The sequence below is a fragment of the Arachis stenosperma genome, chromosome 10 (genome assembly GCF_014773155.1).
Source record: "Arachis stenosperma cultivar V10309 chromosome 10, arast.V10309.gnm1.PFL2, whole genome shotgun sequence".
NCBI lineage: Eukaryota > Viridiplantae > Streptophyta > Magnoliopsida > Fabales > Fabaceae > Arachis > Arachis stenosperma.
Window position 1 is genome coordinate 42,952,919 of NC_080386.1, and position 16,090 is coordinate 42,969,008.

General features: G+C 38.4%; 1 protein-coding gene across 1 annotated transcript; it reads left to right on the top strand.

The window, feature by feature from the left end:
- The first annotated feature begins 734 nt into the window (after window positions 1-734).
- LOC130957024 (uncharacterized) lies at window positions 735-1,259 on the top strand. Its single transcript, XM_057883930.1, has one exon. The coding sequence runs from the start codon at window positions 735-737 to the stop codon at window positions 1,257-1,259; it is 525 nt and encodes a 174-aa protein (XP_057739913.1).
- The last annotated feature ends 14,831 nt before the right edge of the window (window positions 1,260-16,090 follow it).

Genomic DNA, 16,090 nt, shown 5'->3' on the forward strand with positions numbered 1-16,090 from the left:
TCTGATAATAATAGAAACATTTTGTGAATATTTTTAATTAGATTATTAACAAACAAATTATGTAAAATTAAAATGAAAATAGTAGAAGGTCAATATTTTTAACTAAGAAATAAAGATAGCTAACATTAAATTAAATGTAAATATATAAAAAATATTGATCATTAAGTATTTATTAAGGAGAATAATATACCCTAATACCCACTTATGAATTTTTATTTCTTATATTATCAACCACCCCAAAAAAAGATAATTCCAAAAATTAAAAGCTAATACTTTTTGTTTTGGTCTAAGCCTGAAGGGGAAGAGAAAAAAAGGGCACACAAAAAATGACATTTAAAGATGTTATTAATATTCCAGTTCCTACTTTGTGGTTGAGAACAAGTCTTAGAAGAAAGAAACTCACTCTCTTTTCAAGTCCTTTCTTTCTTATACCTTGTTCTTATTCCATAGTCCATACTATATGCTCCTCCTCTCTGCTTCACAAATCATAAACCAAACCCATAAAATGTTTGATATAAAAACATAAACTTTCTTAAACAAAAAACTTTAAAAGTTCTCTTTTTTTTTTCCTGAAAAAAACAAATAAATTATCATCACTTTTAATGAATAAGATGTTAACCCCTTCATCATCTTCTTCTTCTTCATCTCTCACACAACCTTAAAATCTTACCTCAAAATCATCAAAACAATACACCCAAAAATAAATAAATTTGATCACCACCATACATATATAGATGTCCACACCATTAGTGGAACAGGCACCACCGCTGTCGCTGCTGCCACCACCACCACCGCCGCCGGCAAGAGAAGTGACGGAGCAAGCTTACACGACCCATTCGGGTAACGGTTCGGTTGGAGCCGTTATTGGGGTGGTGGCAGTTATAACCGTTTTGGGTGTGGTGGCGGGAATGATCGGTAGAATCTGTTCGGGTCGTCGGATTATGGGTATCGGCGATTACGACATTGAAACTTGGGTTGAAACCAAGTGCTCCTCCTGCGTCGACGGCACCATTGTTCTTCGCTCTCCTCCTGTTCCGCCGCCTCAGGTCGTGGCGCCGCCGGAGATTAATGGAGGAGGAGAGCACGTGGCGCCGGAGGTGGAGGAGACTCCATCCCGGGAGATTAAAGAAGAGGATCCTGATGATGATCATGAAGACGAAGAAGACGATGACGATAATGACGACGATGATAATAAAGAAGAAGAACAACAAGAAGAAAGGCAAAGTTCACATTCACAACATGGCCATGGTACTAGTTAGCTAATGTTTTTTTTTTTAATTTTTTTTATTAGTGTTCATTGTTCTTGTTGTTCTTGAATGTTCATATTACATTACATTAAATTGTCTGTTGGGAGTTTGGAAATTAATTAACCTTTTTTGTATATATAGAAAAGGGAAAATCAGTTTAGTTGGTTTATTTGTCGCTAATTATTTTTGATATGTTCATTAAAGTAGTGTAATACGCATAAATGAAGTTTTGGGTGTGTAATGCCTAACTATGGGACTCATAATTAATTTTAAAGAAATCGTTAGTGTCGATTTGTTTAAAATTGTTACCAACGATTTGAGTGAAGAGCAACAATAATTAGAAAGCTTTAGATCAACAATCAATGGCTAAAATTAACTTAGAAAATAAGAGTAACGATTTCATGGTTGTAGAAATTCTGAAAAAAAAAAATTGTCTTACTTAAAATCGTTAATCTCATTTTCACAATTTTTTTGTCTCTTTCTGAAATCGTAAGTCACAATTTCTTATAACATTAAAAACTCCCATATCAATGCATTACATTAAATTAGTGTAATATTAATGTATTACACTCTTCCAATTATAATATCCAAAAAAATAGTCTTTGTTTGTTTTCTAAAGTTTAATTTTAATACACGAATAATTATTAATCAATTTTTTATTTTTTATAAAAATTAATATATGTTTTATAAACAATCAGAAATTATATATTTGTATATAAAAATATATATATTATTTAATTTATTTTTATTATATAATTATATTTTAATATATATTTTATATAAATAATTAATTTAATAATTAATTTTTAGTATATACCTAGTTGATTTTATATATATAATTTTTTATTCAAATAGTAGATTGGGAAAAAATTATTTTTATTAAGATGATTATATACACTCTATTATTAATTCTCTATTTTTGCTGCAATTATTTTTTTTCCTGCAATGGGTAATGCAACTTTAGTGGATGTGAATTCATCACTATGGGCATGATTTTGATCAGCCTTTGCCCATTGGGATGAGAATCTTTTCTTCTTTTTCTTTTTCATATAATAGCAAAAGGAGATCGAGAAAGCTCTTTCTATAAGGATCTGTTTTCTAGTTTCTACTTCTAAATCAGGATTGATCGGAATCAAGACTTTATTAGCTAAATGTATTTATTTATATAAAAAAAGAAGCATCATCATATCGAGTAATGCTGCTATAGTAGGTATGGTTGTTGAAATTAAAATCCAATTTTTAAAAATATGAAGCCTCAACTTTCAATTTCTCTTTGGTCAGTGACTGTGTGTTGGAGTTATTCAGCGTGGTCCTTGAATCCACAACTGTTAATTTTGGGTTCAATTTTTTAGGGTGTTTTCAAGTATTTCTTTTCAGTGCCTCCATAAAAATGGAAATCTTATTAATTATTTGTTCCCTACATCAATCTCTATAGTGGTTGGATTCTCATGGTGATGAGCTGTGGATTAATTATGAAACATCATTTTTTGAGTTTTCAGAGGTAAAAAATAAAAGAAAAAAAAACAATGAAACGGGACTATGTTGGCTATAGTCATTGGCCAATGACCATATTCGGTCTTAATATGGGTCTAGGGGATAGCTAGGGCCTAGGGGTTCTAACTGCCACTTTTGGACTTGCATGTTCATGCATTTAATTTTAGCGTTTATTTAGTTTAGTTTTCGAATGTTTTAATAAGAATATTTGTTAGAGAATTAAAAATAGAAGAATCATTTAAAAGTTATGTATACATGTCATGGCTTATGGAAATTATTATGGTGTTTTTATAACATTATAGGCTATTAATAAGGTATTTTTAAAATATGTATGCATGATTGAAAATTTATCATGTGTATAAATACATTTTATGTTTTAAATAGATGAAAAAATGGTGCTTTTTCTAAAAGGGAGGTCAAAATAGTGTAATATAAAGAGAAGTATTAGGAGGTTATTAATTTTTGTAATTTATAGTTATCAAATAATTATCAATGATATTTTTAATGGTGTGAGATTATTCACTTTTCTTTTAATAATTATATGTTGACTAAAATTTAATAAAATTGTTGGCCCCTAGACTTTTTTATACAGAGATATAGATATCGAAAATAAAGTAATTCAGTTTGGAGTGAATTTTTTTAATTCTTTTATGAGCAATGCTAGGGGCCAGCAATTTTTGTGATTGTTAGCCATCAATTAGCCATCAATGATGATTTGATGATGTGAAATTGGTGTGAAATTTCACTCACCTTTCTCTACTAGTTACATACTAACCAAAATTCAATAAAACTGCTGCCTCCTAGACTTTTCCTTCTTTTATTATTGATGAGTTGTGCTTTTTGCCTTAAAAAAGATTTTTGTTCCACTAAAAGGAATTTTTTTATCTCTAACGATTTACTTGTTCTTATATATACCTCATTCACTCGGTCAAGGCCATTTTTGAACATATATAACGATAATTTTTTCGTATTAAAAATGTTTAGCCATATGAATAAAATTAATTATTTTTAAAAATTTAAAAGAATTTTTTGTTTCGAAGGAAATCGAGTCAATCTCCACCCCTCAAACACATACTAAGTGTGTTCTTTGAGGCTAAAATTTTTCATTATGAAAAAAAAATATGCAATTTAATTTTATTGGTTGTGTATGTATTTTTATTTTGGTATGGGAATCAGTAATGGGACCTATCAATTACTTTGCAAGTTAATTCTTAAAATTTTTTTTAATATTAAATCAGAGGGTTTAATTTATTTATTGTGATTTCTTTTATAAAAAATTTTAGGGTAAATACCCTTTTCGGCTCCTGAGCATTTTAACTTGGGACATGTCGCACTTTTATCATTCAGAAACCTCAACCAGGTCCTCAACCATCAACGTTAGTGAACGTATCGACCCCTGTGACCGGTTGCCAACAGGTTGCCTGAATGACGTGTCAGGTGAAGGCTGAGTTGTCAAATATAGGTGCCACGTGTCACTAGAAATTGTTGCAGGGACTAAAAATCCCCTCCCTACCCAAACTGTTCTCAGCCCCACCGGCAGCACCCTCCACTCACCACTCCTCCCCAGCACTCCTCCACCACCGCCACCACTACCACCACCTCACAACCTTCGCAACTCATCAAAATAATTTACTCATCAGACAATAGATTTAATCACACTTGAAGTTTCAATTGCACGATTACAGTTTATATAGATGCAAACATGCTTTGTTCTTTTTCTTTCCTCTCTTCAATCAGCAACTAGCAACTGAACAAGAGATATGATTTGACCCAAAATCAAATATAAGAGAAATGTTCCGGTCGGCGGCGGCTGCCGGAGCAACAAGAGGACTAAAGGAACAACCACCAGCAACAACGGCTCCAAGTCACCACCACCGAGCTCTGATCGCGGAGGTCCCACCGTCTCTGGTGGCAGCTTTGTCTCTGAAATCGTAGGCCTAAGCCCTCCGGTGCCCTCGTCGCTGTGATTCATGGCTCCATTAATGCATCATCAGCAACTTGGAGATCACTTTTCAGGATTTGGTGGCGGTGATTTAGGCCTAAACTAGGCCGCAATTTCTGGTCCAATGGAAGGAATGGGTGACTTAAATTTTCACATAGGAAGTGCTTGCGCAGTGATGTCACCAGTGGAGGATTGCAGAATTCAATTTTTGGGCTTTCAATTTTCATGCAATGATGATTTGGAGGATAATATGCTGCAATCATAACCATATAACAATATTAACATATAGCAGATCTGATTCTTAACAATTGATTTCAGTGCCCTGTCTAAGGTGTTCATATGTGCTGTTGAGGAGGGTTTGAGACGAGAGAACGTTCTAGAAGGTGGATGGCTGTGGCGTGGTCGGATTCGGAGTTGGTTGTGAGTTAAACCTCAGAGAGGTGAAAGAGTTCTTCGAGATTGTTGGGAAGTAGAAGCGGTGATGGAGTTGGTGGTAGTTGTTGTGACAGAGGAGTAATGGTGGTGGTGGTGGAGGGTGTTGTCGGGAGAGACAACCTCCATTGGGTGAAGATTTGGGAGGTTGTGGAGGAAGAAGAAGAGGTGGAGGACTCGCATGAGTTGCGAAGGTTGTGAGGCGGTGGTAGTGGTGGCGGCGATGGAGTTGGTGGAGGAGTACTGGGGAGGAGTGGTGAGTGGAGGGTGTTGCTGGTGGGGCTGAGAACAGTTTGGGCAGGGAGGGGGTTTTTAGTCCCTGCAACAATTTCTAATGACACGCGGCACCTATATTTGGCAACTCAGCCTTCGCCTGACACGTCATCTAGGCAACCTGTTGGCAACCGGTCACAGGGGTAGATACGTTCACTAACGTTGATGGTTGAGGACCTGGTTGAGGTTTCTGGATGATAAAGGTGCGACATGTCCTAATTTAAAATGCTCAGGGACCGGAAAGGGTATTTACCCAAAATTTTATAAATCGGAGGGTCTGATTTTTGTTCTTAACAAATCGGATGGTCCGATTTTTGTTCCAAAAAAAATCAGAGGATCCGATTTTTATATTTTAAATAAAAAAGTTCTACATTTGAGAATAACATCCTTATAATCCATGATCCTAAAAATTACTATTTTCAACCCAATATAAGAAATAATTTGCAGTGTTTGATTTTGAATTTGTCAAACTAAAGTTTAAATGAAAGTAATTTTATAAAATTAATCGGTAGAAGTGAATTTATGCCAACATGATTTATATTTGACAACTTTATACTAAAATTGATTTTGATAAAATAAATATTATTTGAATAATATTAGTTAAAAATTTAAAATTACTTTTAGATAGATAATTATTAAAAAGGATATGACATTAAATTATAATGTTATTTTTTTAAACATGTTTAAATTTTGGGATAAGTATTGTTTTAGTCCCTAACGTTGAGAGTCAGAAACGAAACTGCCCCATCATAATTTTTTATTTACAATCATTCTTAACGTTTTTTTTTTCGTATTAAAATCGTCATTTTTAATAAATTTTTAATTTTATTCCTAAACTACCCTTATTTTAATAAAAAAATAAAATTAAAAAAAATAAAAAAACAGAACATGTTTTGGGGGGAAGGGGAGGGAAGGAAATGTGTTTTTGTTGCGCGGGGGAGGGGGGAGGGGAGAAAACGCAAAGGAGGAAGTGGAGGAGGCCATCGCCTTCACAGCGGGTCTCCGCCTTCACCGCGGGTCTCCACCGTCGCTTCTTACCACGCCGCCACCTTTAGGTCCTTCGCCACCGAGCACGAGCAGCGAGAGAGGAAATCTGAGAAAGAGAGAGGGACCACCGGCGGAGGGGAGGAGGCCGCTGCCATAGCCGCCGCCACTATCTGACACCTGCATCGTCGCCGCCGTGGAGTACGTCGCCGGGAAGGGGAGCCCAAGCTGCCGATCTACCTAGCCGTGGAGTGCGTCGCCACCGTTCATGCATGCTCTTGCCACCGCCGATCTACCCAGCCGCCGTCGCTCCGTCGCCCACGAGCTGCCGGTGGTCCTGCTTCGACTTCTGCATCTGCTTCTTCTTCTTCTGCATCTGCTTCTTCTTCTTCTGCATCTTCTTCTTCTTCTTCTTCTTCTTCTTCTTCTTCTTCTTCTTCTTCTGCTTATGCATCTGCTTCTTCTTCTGTATCTGCTTCTACTTGTGTTGATTTTTTCTGCTTTCTGCTTCTACTTGTGTTTAGTTATTGAATTTGTTGAATTTGTAATGATTTGTTGAATTTATGATTTCTTGATTTGTTGAATTTCTGCTTCTGCATCTGTTTCTGTTTTGTGCTTGATGTTGTTATTCTTGGTGGTGGTGTTGGTGTTGGTGTTGGTACTGGTGCTGGTGCTGGTGTCGGCGCCGATGCTGGTGGAGGTAAAGGTGCCGTAGTGGTGGAGGGTAATTTTGTCCAGAAAAAATTAGAAGGACGATTTTAATACGAAAAAAACCGTTAAGGATGATTCTAAATAAAAAATTACGATAGGGACGGTTTCGATTCTGACCCTCAACGTTAGGGACCAAAACAATACTTATCTCTTAATTTTTTGATATTAGTATTATTATTATTATTAAAGCGTTGGTATTTTGTATCCATTGAGTAAAGACGGGTTGTAATTGTATAGCGGTATCTGAAAACATATCTTGGGGGCGCCCTAAAGCGCTCATGGTACCATTATGAATATACAAACCAAAACTGTGAAAGTCTAAAAATATGCATACCTAGTTTAGATGTGATATGATTGCATCGCGATGCCTAAGGACACGATCTAATAGATCGTTGTATCGAGTAGTTGGATCATAGTCTCTTATCATAAAAATGGCTGCGTGCGCAGCAACATCAACAATGAGAAATCCACCAATCCACATGTGATGTGTGAACAATGATAGTTGGGTCCCATAGTCGGTAGCTAGGTATAGATAATAAGGCATAGAATACATATGGTGAGCTACAACAATAGTAAAAGAGCCTAACATAGCTAAGTTAATAGATAATTGAGCATGCCATGAAGTTTTTAGGATCTTATATAGACCTTTATGATCCTGGCCTGTAAATGGACCCTTATGGGCCTCTAAGATCTCTTTTATACCATGATCAATCCCCCAGTTGGTTTTATACATGTGACCAGCTATCAGGAAAAGAATCGCAATAGCTAAATGATGGTGCGCAATATTAGTCAGCCATAAACCGCCAGTTACTGGATCTAATCCTCCATAAAAAGTAAGAAAATCCGCATATTTTGACCAATTCAAGGTGAAAAATGGAGTTGCTCCTTCGGCAAAACTGGGATAAAGTTGAGCCAAAAGATCCCTATTCAAGATAAATTCATGAGAAAGTGGAATCTCCTTTGGATCTACTCCATATTATTATTATTATTATTATTATTATTATATTATTATTATTATTATTGTTATTGTTATTGTTATTGTTATTGTTATTGTTATTGTTATTGTTATTTATGGTTAATTTTTTTGTTTAATTTACTTTACCTAATGGGATCAATAAATCATATTATAAAAAGATAATAATAAATATAATAACAAGAACCACAATTATAATAACAAGAACCACAAATATAATCACAAATCCTAACCTCAATTTCACAGCAAGAATCTAACTCAATCGAAATTTTTCAATTACAAAATTCAAACCCTAAACCTAATCCTAATTTCACATTAACAGAATTTAAACCATAGCAATTTCATCAATCAAAAATTAAAACATATATTAAAATCAGTGATAACGGCGAAACAAAGGCAGTGGCGAAACTGTGAGCTGGACACAATAAGCAACAAACTGCATAATTACACAATTCACAAAATCACAAAAACAGAATTAAAGATCACTATTGTAAAAACAAAATCATAGAAAAACAGAAGTAGGAACAAACAAAATAAAATCATAGAAAAATATGTGCAAAAGCACAAAAAGTAAAATCACTAACAGAATTAAAAATAAAAATATAAACACAGAGTCATAGAAAAACAGAGACAGAAGCACAACAAAATAAAATCACTAACATAATTATAAAAATAGAAATTGAATACCTAACTTGGAGGTAATGGAGTGGACGATGATAGCGCCTGCTTGTATGTGGAGGAGACGGCAGCTGCAGTGTGTGGAGGAAGACGGTAGCTCCTGGTGCGTGGAGACTAGAGAGACACGACGTAGAGGAGACAGCGGCTGTTGTGCATCGAGGATGACGAATGAAGGGAGAAAAAGAGCCACGCCAAGTTGATGGAATTTGCGCGATGAGAAAGGGAGGGAGGACCGCGCTGAGAAGATGGAACCACGACGAGGAAGGGCTATCGCGAAGGTGTTGTCCGGCGACACCAGGGGCTGAGAAGACGACAACTTTGTGGAGGGTGGGAGGAGAATACTCGAGCATTAACTGTAACGATCCACAATTTTAAAAATATAAATATAAATAAGTTATAATTTATTTTATAAATTGAAGTTTCTTATTTTAGAAATTATTTTATTGTAAGTAATTAAATTAATTTTATAACTATTTGAATTCAATTAAATTCAGATCTTATATATATTTTATTATGATAAAATATTTTACATAATTAAAACTATAATTTTATTAATTTATAAATAATGAAAATTATATATATATATATATATATATATATATTATAATTTAAGTAATTGATTGCGCATGCATCATATTTGTTTGCGCATACTTGTGATTATGTTTTTCTGATTGTGTGTGTCTGTGATTGGATTCTATGTTTTGTAATTGCTCTCTGATTTGTATTTGTCTTGCATTATTTGTGCCTATCATTGATTTTGTTTTGTGATTGAGTTTTGATGGTGATTCATGTTGAAATAGGCCATAAGACGAGTTGATTTAATTTGGACCAGAGACCGAGTTGATTTGATTTGCGCCAAAGCCGTGATTGGAAGGACCAGTGGTAAGATTTGGTTAAAATGGTTTCTTAGTAAGCGATGAAATATATGAAATGTCATTTTGTGTGAAATTTTTATAAGGAAAATATGAGTTTCAAATTTGGATAATGAACTTAACTTCTAACCCCGACCCTACTAAGAACTCCCCAGTTCTTACCCCCTATTTCCACCCCTTTCAGCTACAGGTGCGAAGGTTTAGTGCAGAATTTCAGTAGCATAGAAGATTATACTCACGAGTTAAGTTCTTAGATTTTATTTTCCCTTTGTCATTTATTGTTTTTTGTTTTTAGAGGGGATGGGACTTGTATTTGAGGATCTTTGAGTAAGTCTATGTATTTAATATTATGTGAATATATATATTCGTGACTAAGAGGTTTAAAGTCAAAACCTTTTGTTTTCTTAATTAAAGTTTCAGTTCATATTCGTAAAGGCTCAATATTAAATAAAGATAGTATATCATAAAAAGGTTTAGAGGTACATGACGCCTAGACGTTTAGTACGATCATGAGTTGCTAAAAGTCAGGGTGTTACATTAACCACATTCTCTGCTACTCCACCACCGCCACCGCCACCATCACCACTATAATGGCATCGACATCAACTGCCTCTATCCTTCCATCCCATCAGCCATACCTTTCTCCTTTTTTACTGTTACAACCATGATCACGTCATCCTTTAACAACAACAATAACTGCAAGCAAGATTTTCTTTTAAACGGTCGACGTCTTTCACCACCACCACCACTGATTTTGGCATCATCTGTAGTAGGAGTAGTTTCAGTCTGAATCATTGAAAACCTTGAAGAGGTTAATGTCGTGCACGTCGTTGCGAAGGTACTAGAGAAGAGGAAGGTTGGAGCATGGCAGAACTGGAGCCGAGGAGGTGGAGCACGATAGAACTGAAGCAAAAGAGAGCTAGACAGAAGAACAACGTGAGACGAATTGCAATTGAGGAACGATGTGAGACGAGTGGCTTCGAGAAGACACGACGGCGTCGATGAATGGGATACTAGACGGAGCAAAACTACAGAACCGAAGTTTTTGGCTTTTTGCTTTGAAATAGCTTGAGATTTGGGAAAGAAGTAATGGCAGTAGAGTTTAGGTTGAAGGTAAAGGGTGTGGGTAATTTGAAAATTTTATTAAAAATTCAACAAAATTAGAATTTGAATGTTTTTGTCATATAAAACCCATCTTTCATAGATATAACATTAGTATTCATACCCTGGACCGAGCTATACTACCCGGGTTGGACGACGTCAAAGCAACAGACCTCTTAAAAAAGTTGGCTCATCACCGATCTCTTCATAAAGAGCTCGGCCAAATCTCGATAAAGGCCCAAGCAGGCCCAAAGCTGAGTATTACGGCCCCTCTAAAGGCGGCTAGCCAGAAAGATAAGGTGACCCCACCAACAAAAGATAAGATAAGATAACAAACTTATCTCAAAGGAATATCATCAAACACTACTATAAATACACTGGAGCACCCAGGTATAACTCATACTCTGATTCTACAAAAAAAACCTGCCTAAAGCCCGTGCTAACTTAAGCATCGGAGTCTCTTGCAGGTACTACAACCCTCTGGTGAACGAGGATCAGCAGCATCTCAAGATCACACAAGTCAGACATGACAGCTCCGGCCATAACAGAAGATCTCACCCGAGATCGACCTACAGTTTCAGGTAACCCTTGAAACATTGGCGCTGTTGCCGGGGAACCTAGAAGTCATCCTACCATCATGGCAGACAATCTTGACAATGATCATAACTCTGGTTTGGAAGATAGAACACCACTTAAGAATACAGATGCCACATCAAAGGACACATCTCAATCCAAGGAAGACAAGCAAATCCCAAACACGGAAATCTTAGATGCCATCCGTGAACAGTAGATCGCCTTAAACAGCTCGAACAAGAGGCCGAACATCAGCGAGAGGCCGAGAGGGACCTTCGAACATTAGCAGATCACCTTAAACAAGCTCCTTAAGCTCGAAGCCGACCTCAAAACGAAGATCACTCGATCCAATCGCAAAGATAGCCCTCATGAGGACCAGGATCTGTTCACAAAGAAAATCATGAAAGCTAAAGTCCCAAAGAATTTAAAAGCCCCCGACATGACCCTGTACGACGGTACGTCAGATCCAAGCCATCATCTCAACAATTTTAGAAGTCGGATGTATCTCACGGATGCCTCAGATGCAATCCATTGCAAAGCCTTCCCGACTACCTTGACTAAGACGGCCATAAAGTGGTTTGACAGCTTGCCACCAAGGTCGATTGCAAACTTCGATGACCTTGCCAAAATATTCCTAGCTAGGTTTTCCATCCAGAAGGACAAGGCCAAGCACGCTCCAAGCCTTCTAGGAATTAAGCAAGGAGATCAGGAAAGCCTCCACAGTTACATGGAGAGATTTAATAAAGCATGCCTGGACATATAGAATCTCTCTACAGAAGCAGCAATTATGGGACTTATCAATGGTCTACCGGAAGGACCCTTTAGCCACTCTATATCCAAAAAACACCCAACATCTTTGAACGAAGTACAAGAGCGGGTGAAAAATTACATCAATATGGAGGAGAACTCTTGATTGGGAAAAGTCTCAAAATCCAGATTCTCCTACCCACCTCGGGATAAGGATAAAGAGTCCAGGAAAAAAGAAGACCAACTCACTGAGAAACCTAGAAAGTACCACAACTACACCCCTCTCCGGGTGTCCCTTGTGGATGTCTACTGAGAGATATGCAACACGGAGAAGATCCTACCCCCTCGTCCGATTAAGCACAAAAGGGGAGGAAGTCGGACAGAGTATTGTGAATACCGCTGAATCTATGGGCACCCTACCAATGAGTGCTACGACCTGAAGAATGTCATAGAAAAGTTAGCCCGCGAAGGGATATTAGATCGATTCCTCGCTAGCACAAGGGACAAACCAAAAAAGAGAAAAAGGGATGAAGAGGGAGGATGAGCTGAACGCCCCCCTCACACCCCTGACACATTCACATGATCAACGTAAGATTCGCAGGTGGAGGGATCTCCAAGTTATCCTGCAAAAGGCACCTTAAAGAGGTGTACCACGTCAGAGACAATAATAAATCGCTCGACCTCCCCGCTATTACCTTCACTTAAGAAGACACCACAGGCATCATCTTTGGACATGACGATCCTGTGGTTATTACGATCGTATTAGCTAATGCCAACCTCCATCGAACACTGGTCGACCATGAAGTTCTGCGAATATACTGTTCAAATCAGTCTTTGACAAACTCGGCCTACAAGAAAAAGAGCTCAGAGCATACCCAAATAGCTTATTCGGACTTGGAGACGCCCCGATCCAGCCACTGGGATACATCTCACTACACACAACTTTTGGAAAAGGAACAAGGTCTAGGACGTTAAGCATTGACTACATCGTGGTCAACGTGAGCTCAGCCTACAATGCCCTAATAGGTCAGACAACGCTGAACCAGCTCGTCGCGGTAGTCTCCACTCCACATCTATGCATGAAGTTCCCAACTCCAGAAGGGATCGCCACCATAAAGGGAGACCAAAAACTCGCGCGACGCTGTTACAATGAAAGTCTGAACCTTAAAGGTAACCCCAGAGGAAAAGAAGGCAACACTATCAAACTCGAGGGAGTTTGAGCTCACGACGAGCTTCGTCCTCAACCAAAAAGGGAGACCGAATAAGTTCGGATTGGGGATACCCAGGACAAAATAACAAATATAGGAGCAAGCCTGAAGGAAGACCTCAAGGAGCTACTGATACATTTCCTGAAGGACAATTCTTATCTCTTCCCATGGAAGGCCGCAGACATGCCCGGTATAGATCCCGGGCTAATGTGCCATAAACTGCCTGTATATCCTGGAGCTCGGCCGGTACAACAGAAGCGTAGGAAGCTTGGCCCAAAAAGGCCCCAAGCTGTAGAAGAGCAGGTACAAGCCCTACTTGAGGCAGGGTTCATAAGGGAGGTTAAGTACCCATTGTGGCTAGCCAATGTCGTCTTGGTAAAAAAGTCAAATGGAAAGTGACAAATGTGTACTGACTACACTAACCTCAACAAAGCCTGCCCAAAAGACCCCTACCCGCTCCCAAATATAGACACCCTAGTGGATGCCTCTTCTGGATATAAGTACCTTTCCTTCGTGGATGCCTATTTCGGATACAACCAAATCCCAATGTATCCGCCTGACCAAGAAAGGACCTCGTTCCTAACCCCAAAAGTGAATTATTGCTATATAGTCATGCCTTTCGGACTCAAAAACGCAGGGGCTACATACCAGAGATTGATGAATAAAGTTTTTGCCGATCATATCGAAAAACTAATGGAGGTTTATGTAGATGACATGCTAGTAAAAACATAGAATGAGGACTCATTGTTTGCTGACCTCATCAAAGTGTTCGACATCATAAGAAAGCATGTGATGCGACTTAACCACGCAAAGTGCACCTTCGCGATAGAAGCTGGCAAATTCTTAGGCTTCATGCTCACCCAGAGAGGAATTGAAGCAAACCCAGATAAATGCCAGGCTATACTCAACATGAAAAGCCCTACCTGCATCAAAGAAGTACAACAGCTCAACGAGAGACTGGCAGCCTTATCCAGATTTTTAGCTGGATCAGCCTTAAGATCTCTCCCCTTCTATGCAACACTAAGGAAGGGTAAGAGGTTTGAATGGATCCCAGAATGTGAACAAGCCTTCCAGGATTTTAAGAAGTTTTTGGGGCAACCACCAATCCTTACCCGACCACGGGAAGGCGAGGAACTCATACTATATCTTGCCGTAGGAAATCGGAAAATAGCTTCAACACTAGTCAGAGAAGACGAAAATGGGCAACAACCCATCTACTTCATTAGTAAGCCTCTACAAGGGGCTAAACTAAACAATCAAAAGATAGAAAAGTTTGCCTACGCCCTTATACTCACTTCTCGATGACTCTGCCCATATTTTCAAACTCACACTATCAGAGTACGGACCAACCAACCCATAAAAGGTATTTTACAAAAAACAGATCTAGCTGGAAGAGTCCTACAGTGGGCAGTCGAATTATCTGAATTCGGCATCAAATACGAAGCTCGGACTGCCATTAAGTCACAGTATCTGGCCAACTTCTTTGCAGAATATACCGATACCCCGGGAACCCCAATAGAGTGGAGCCTTTACGTAGATGGCTCCTCGAACAAAACCAGGAGTGGCGTAGGCGTAATCCTAAAAAGCGACCAGGGAACCCAAATCGAGCTCTCATTAAAATTTGAGTTCCTTGCCTCCAATAACCAAGCAGAATACGAGGCCCAACTAGCTGGTTTGAAGCTGGCTAGGGAGGTGGGAGTACAAAGGCTTACCATCTTCAACGACTCGCAAGTGGTCATCTCACAAATAGAAGGGAGCTATCAGGCTAAGGATCCCACCATGCAAGGATAAAACCAGAGAACAGCTCGGACAAATAAGGGGATATGAGGCATAGACTACTTCACAAAGTGGATTGAGGCAGAGCCATTGGCCACTGCCACCGCCCAAAGAAGTCGAAAATTCCTATACAGAAATATTGTCACAAGGTTTTGGGTTCCATGCTCCATCACCACAGACAATGGTATGCAGTTCACCGACACAGGTTTCAGGAACTTGGTAGCTGACTTGAAAATAAAACACCAATTCACCTCCGTAGAACACCCATAGGCCAATGGACATGCGAAAGCTGCCAATAAAGTCATATTGGCCGGGCTAAAATGAAGGCTACAAGACGCAAAAGGAGCTTGGGCTGAGGAGCTCCCACAAGTCCTATGGGCATATCGGACAACACCCCACTCCACCACTGAGGAATCTCCCTTCCGACTTGCTTACGGAATTGAGACAATAATCCCCGTCGAAGTAAAAGAAAGATCTCCTAGAGTGATCCTCTATAATGAAGATATCAACTCCCAAGCTCAAAGAGAAGAGCTCGACCTACTCCCAGAAGTCTGAGAAAAAGCTCGAATTAGAGAGGAAGCATGATGACAACTCATTTTGGGCTAGTTTTTACTAACATTTTCTTGTTTTCATTAGGTTTCACACACTTTCTTGCACAATAAGTAAGTGATTGGAGGGAAATTTCATGTTTATCTTGATTCAATCAAACATTATTAATTTTATACAAAATCATGAGATTTATGCAAGAATTAGGTGATTATTATGAATGATGCAAAACTTTATGATTTTGGTGATACTTTGATTGCATGTTTGATTGATGGCAGGTGAACAAATGAAAAGAAAAAGCAGAGAAATAAGCATTGCAGAAGAACACTGTGCTCAATTGAAGAACGCTACGCTCTCTAGCGACGCGCACGCGTACAGGACGCTTAAACGTTGGGCAAGAATTTTGGAAAACCCACGCGTATGCGTGCATGACGCATACGCGTGGGTGTGATCAGCGCTCGTTTACAAAAGAGCGCTACGTTCACTTCGAACGAGCGCCTACAACAATTTCAAATTTATGATTGAAGATTTTC

What these genes read in the sequence shown, in the direction of transcription:
- LOC130957024 (XM_057883930.1), top strand. Translation starts at nt 735, where the DNA reads ATGTCCACACCATTAGTGGAACAGGCACCACCGCTGTCGCTGCTGCCA.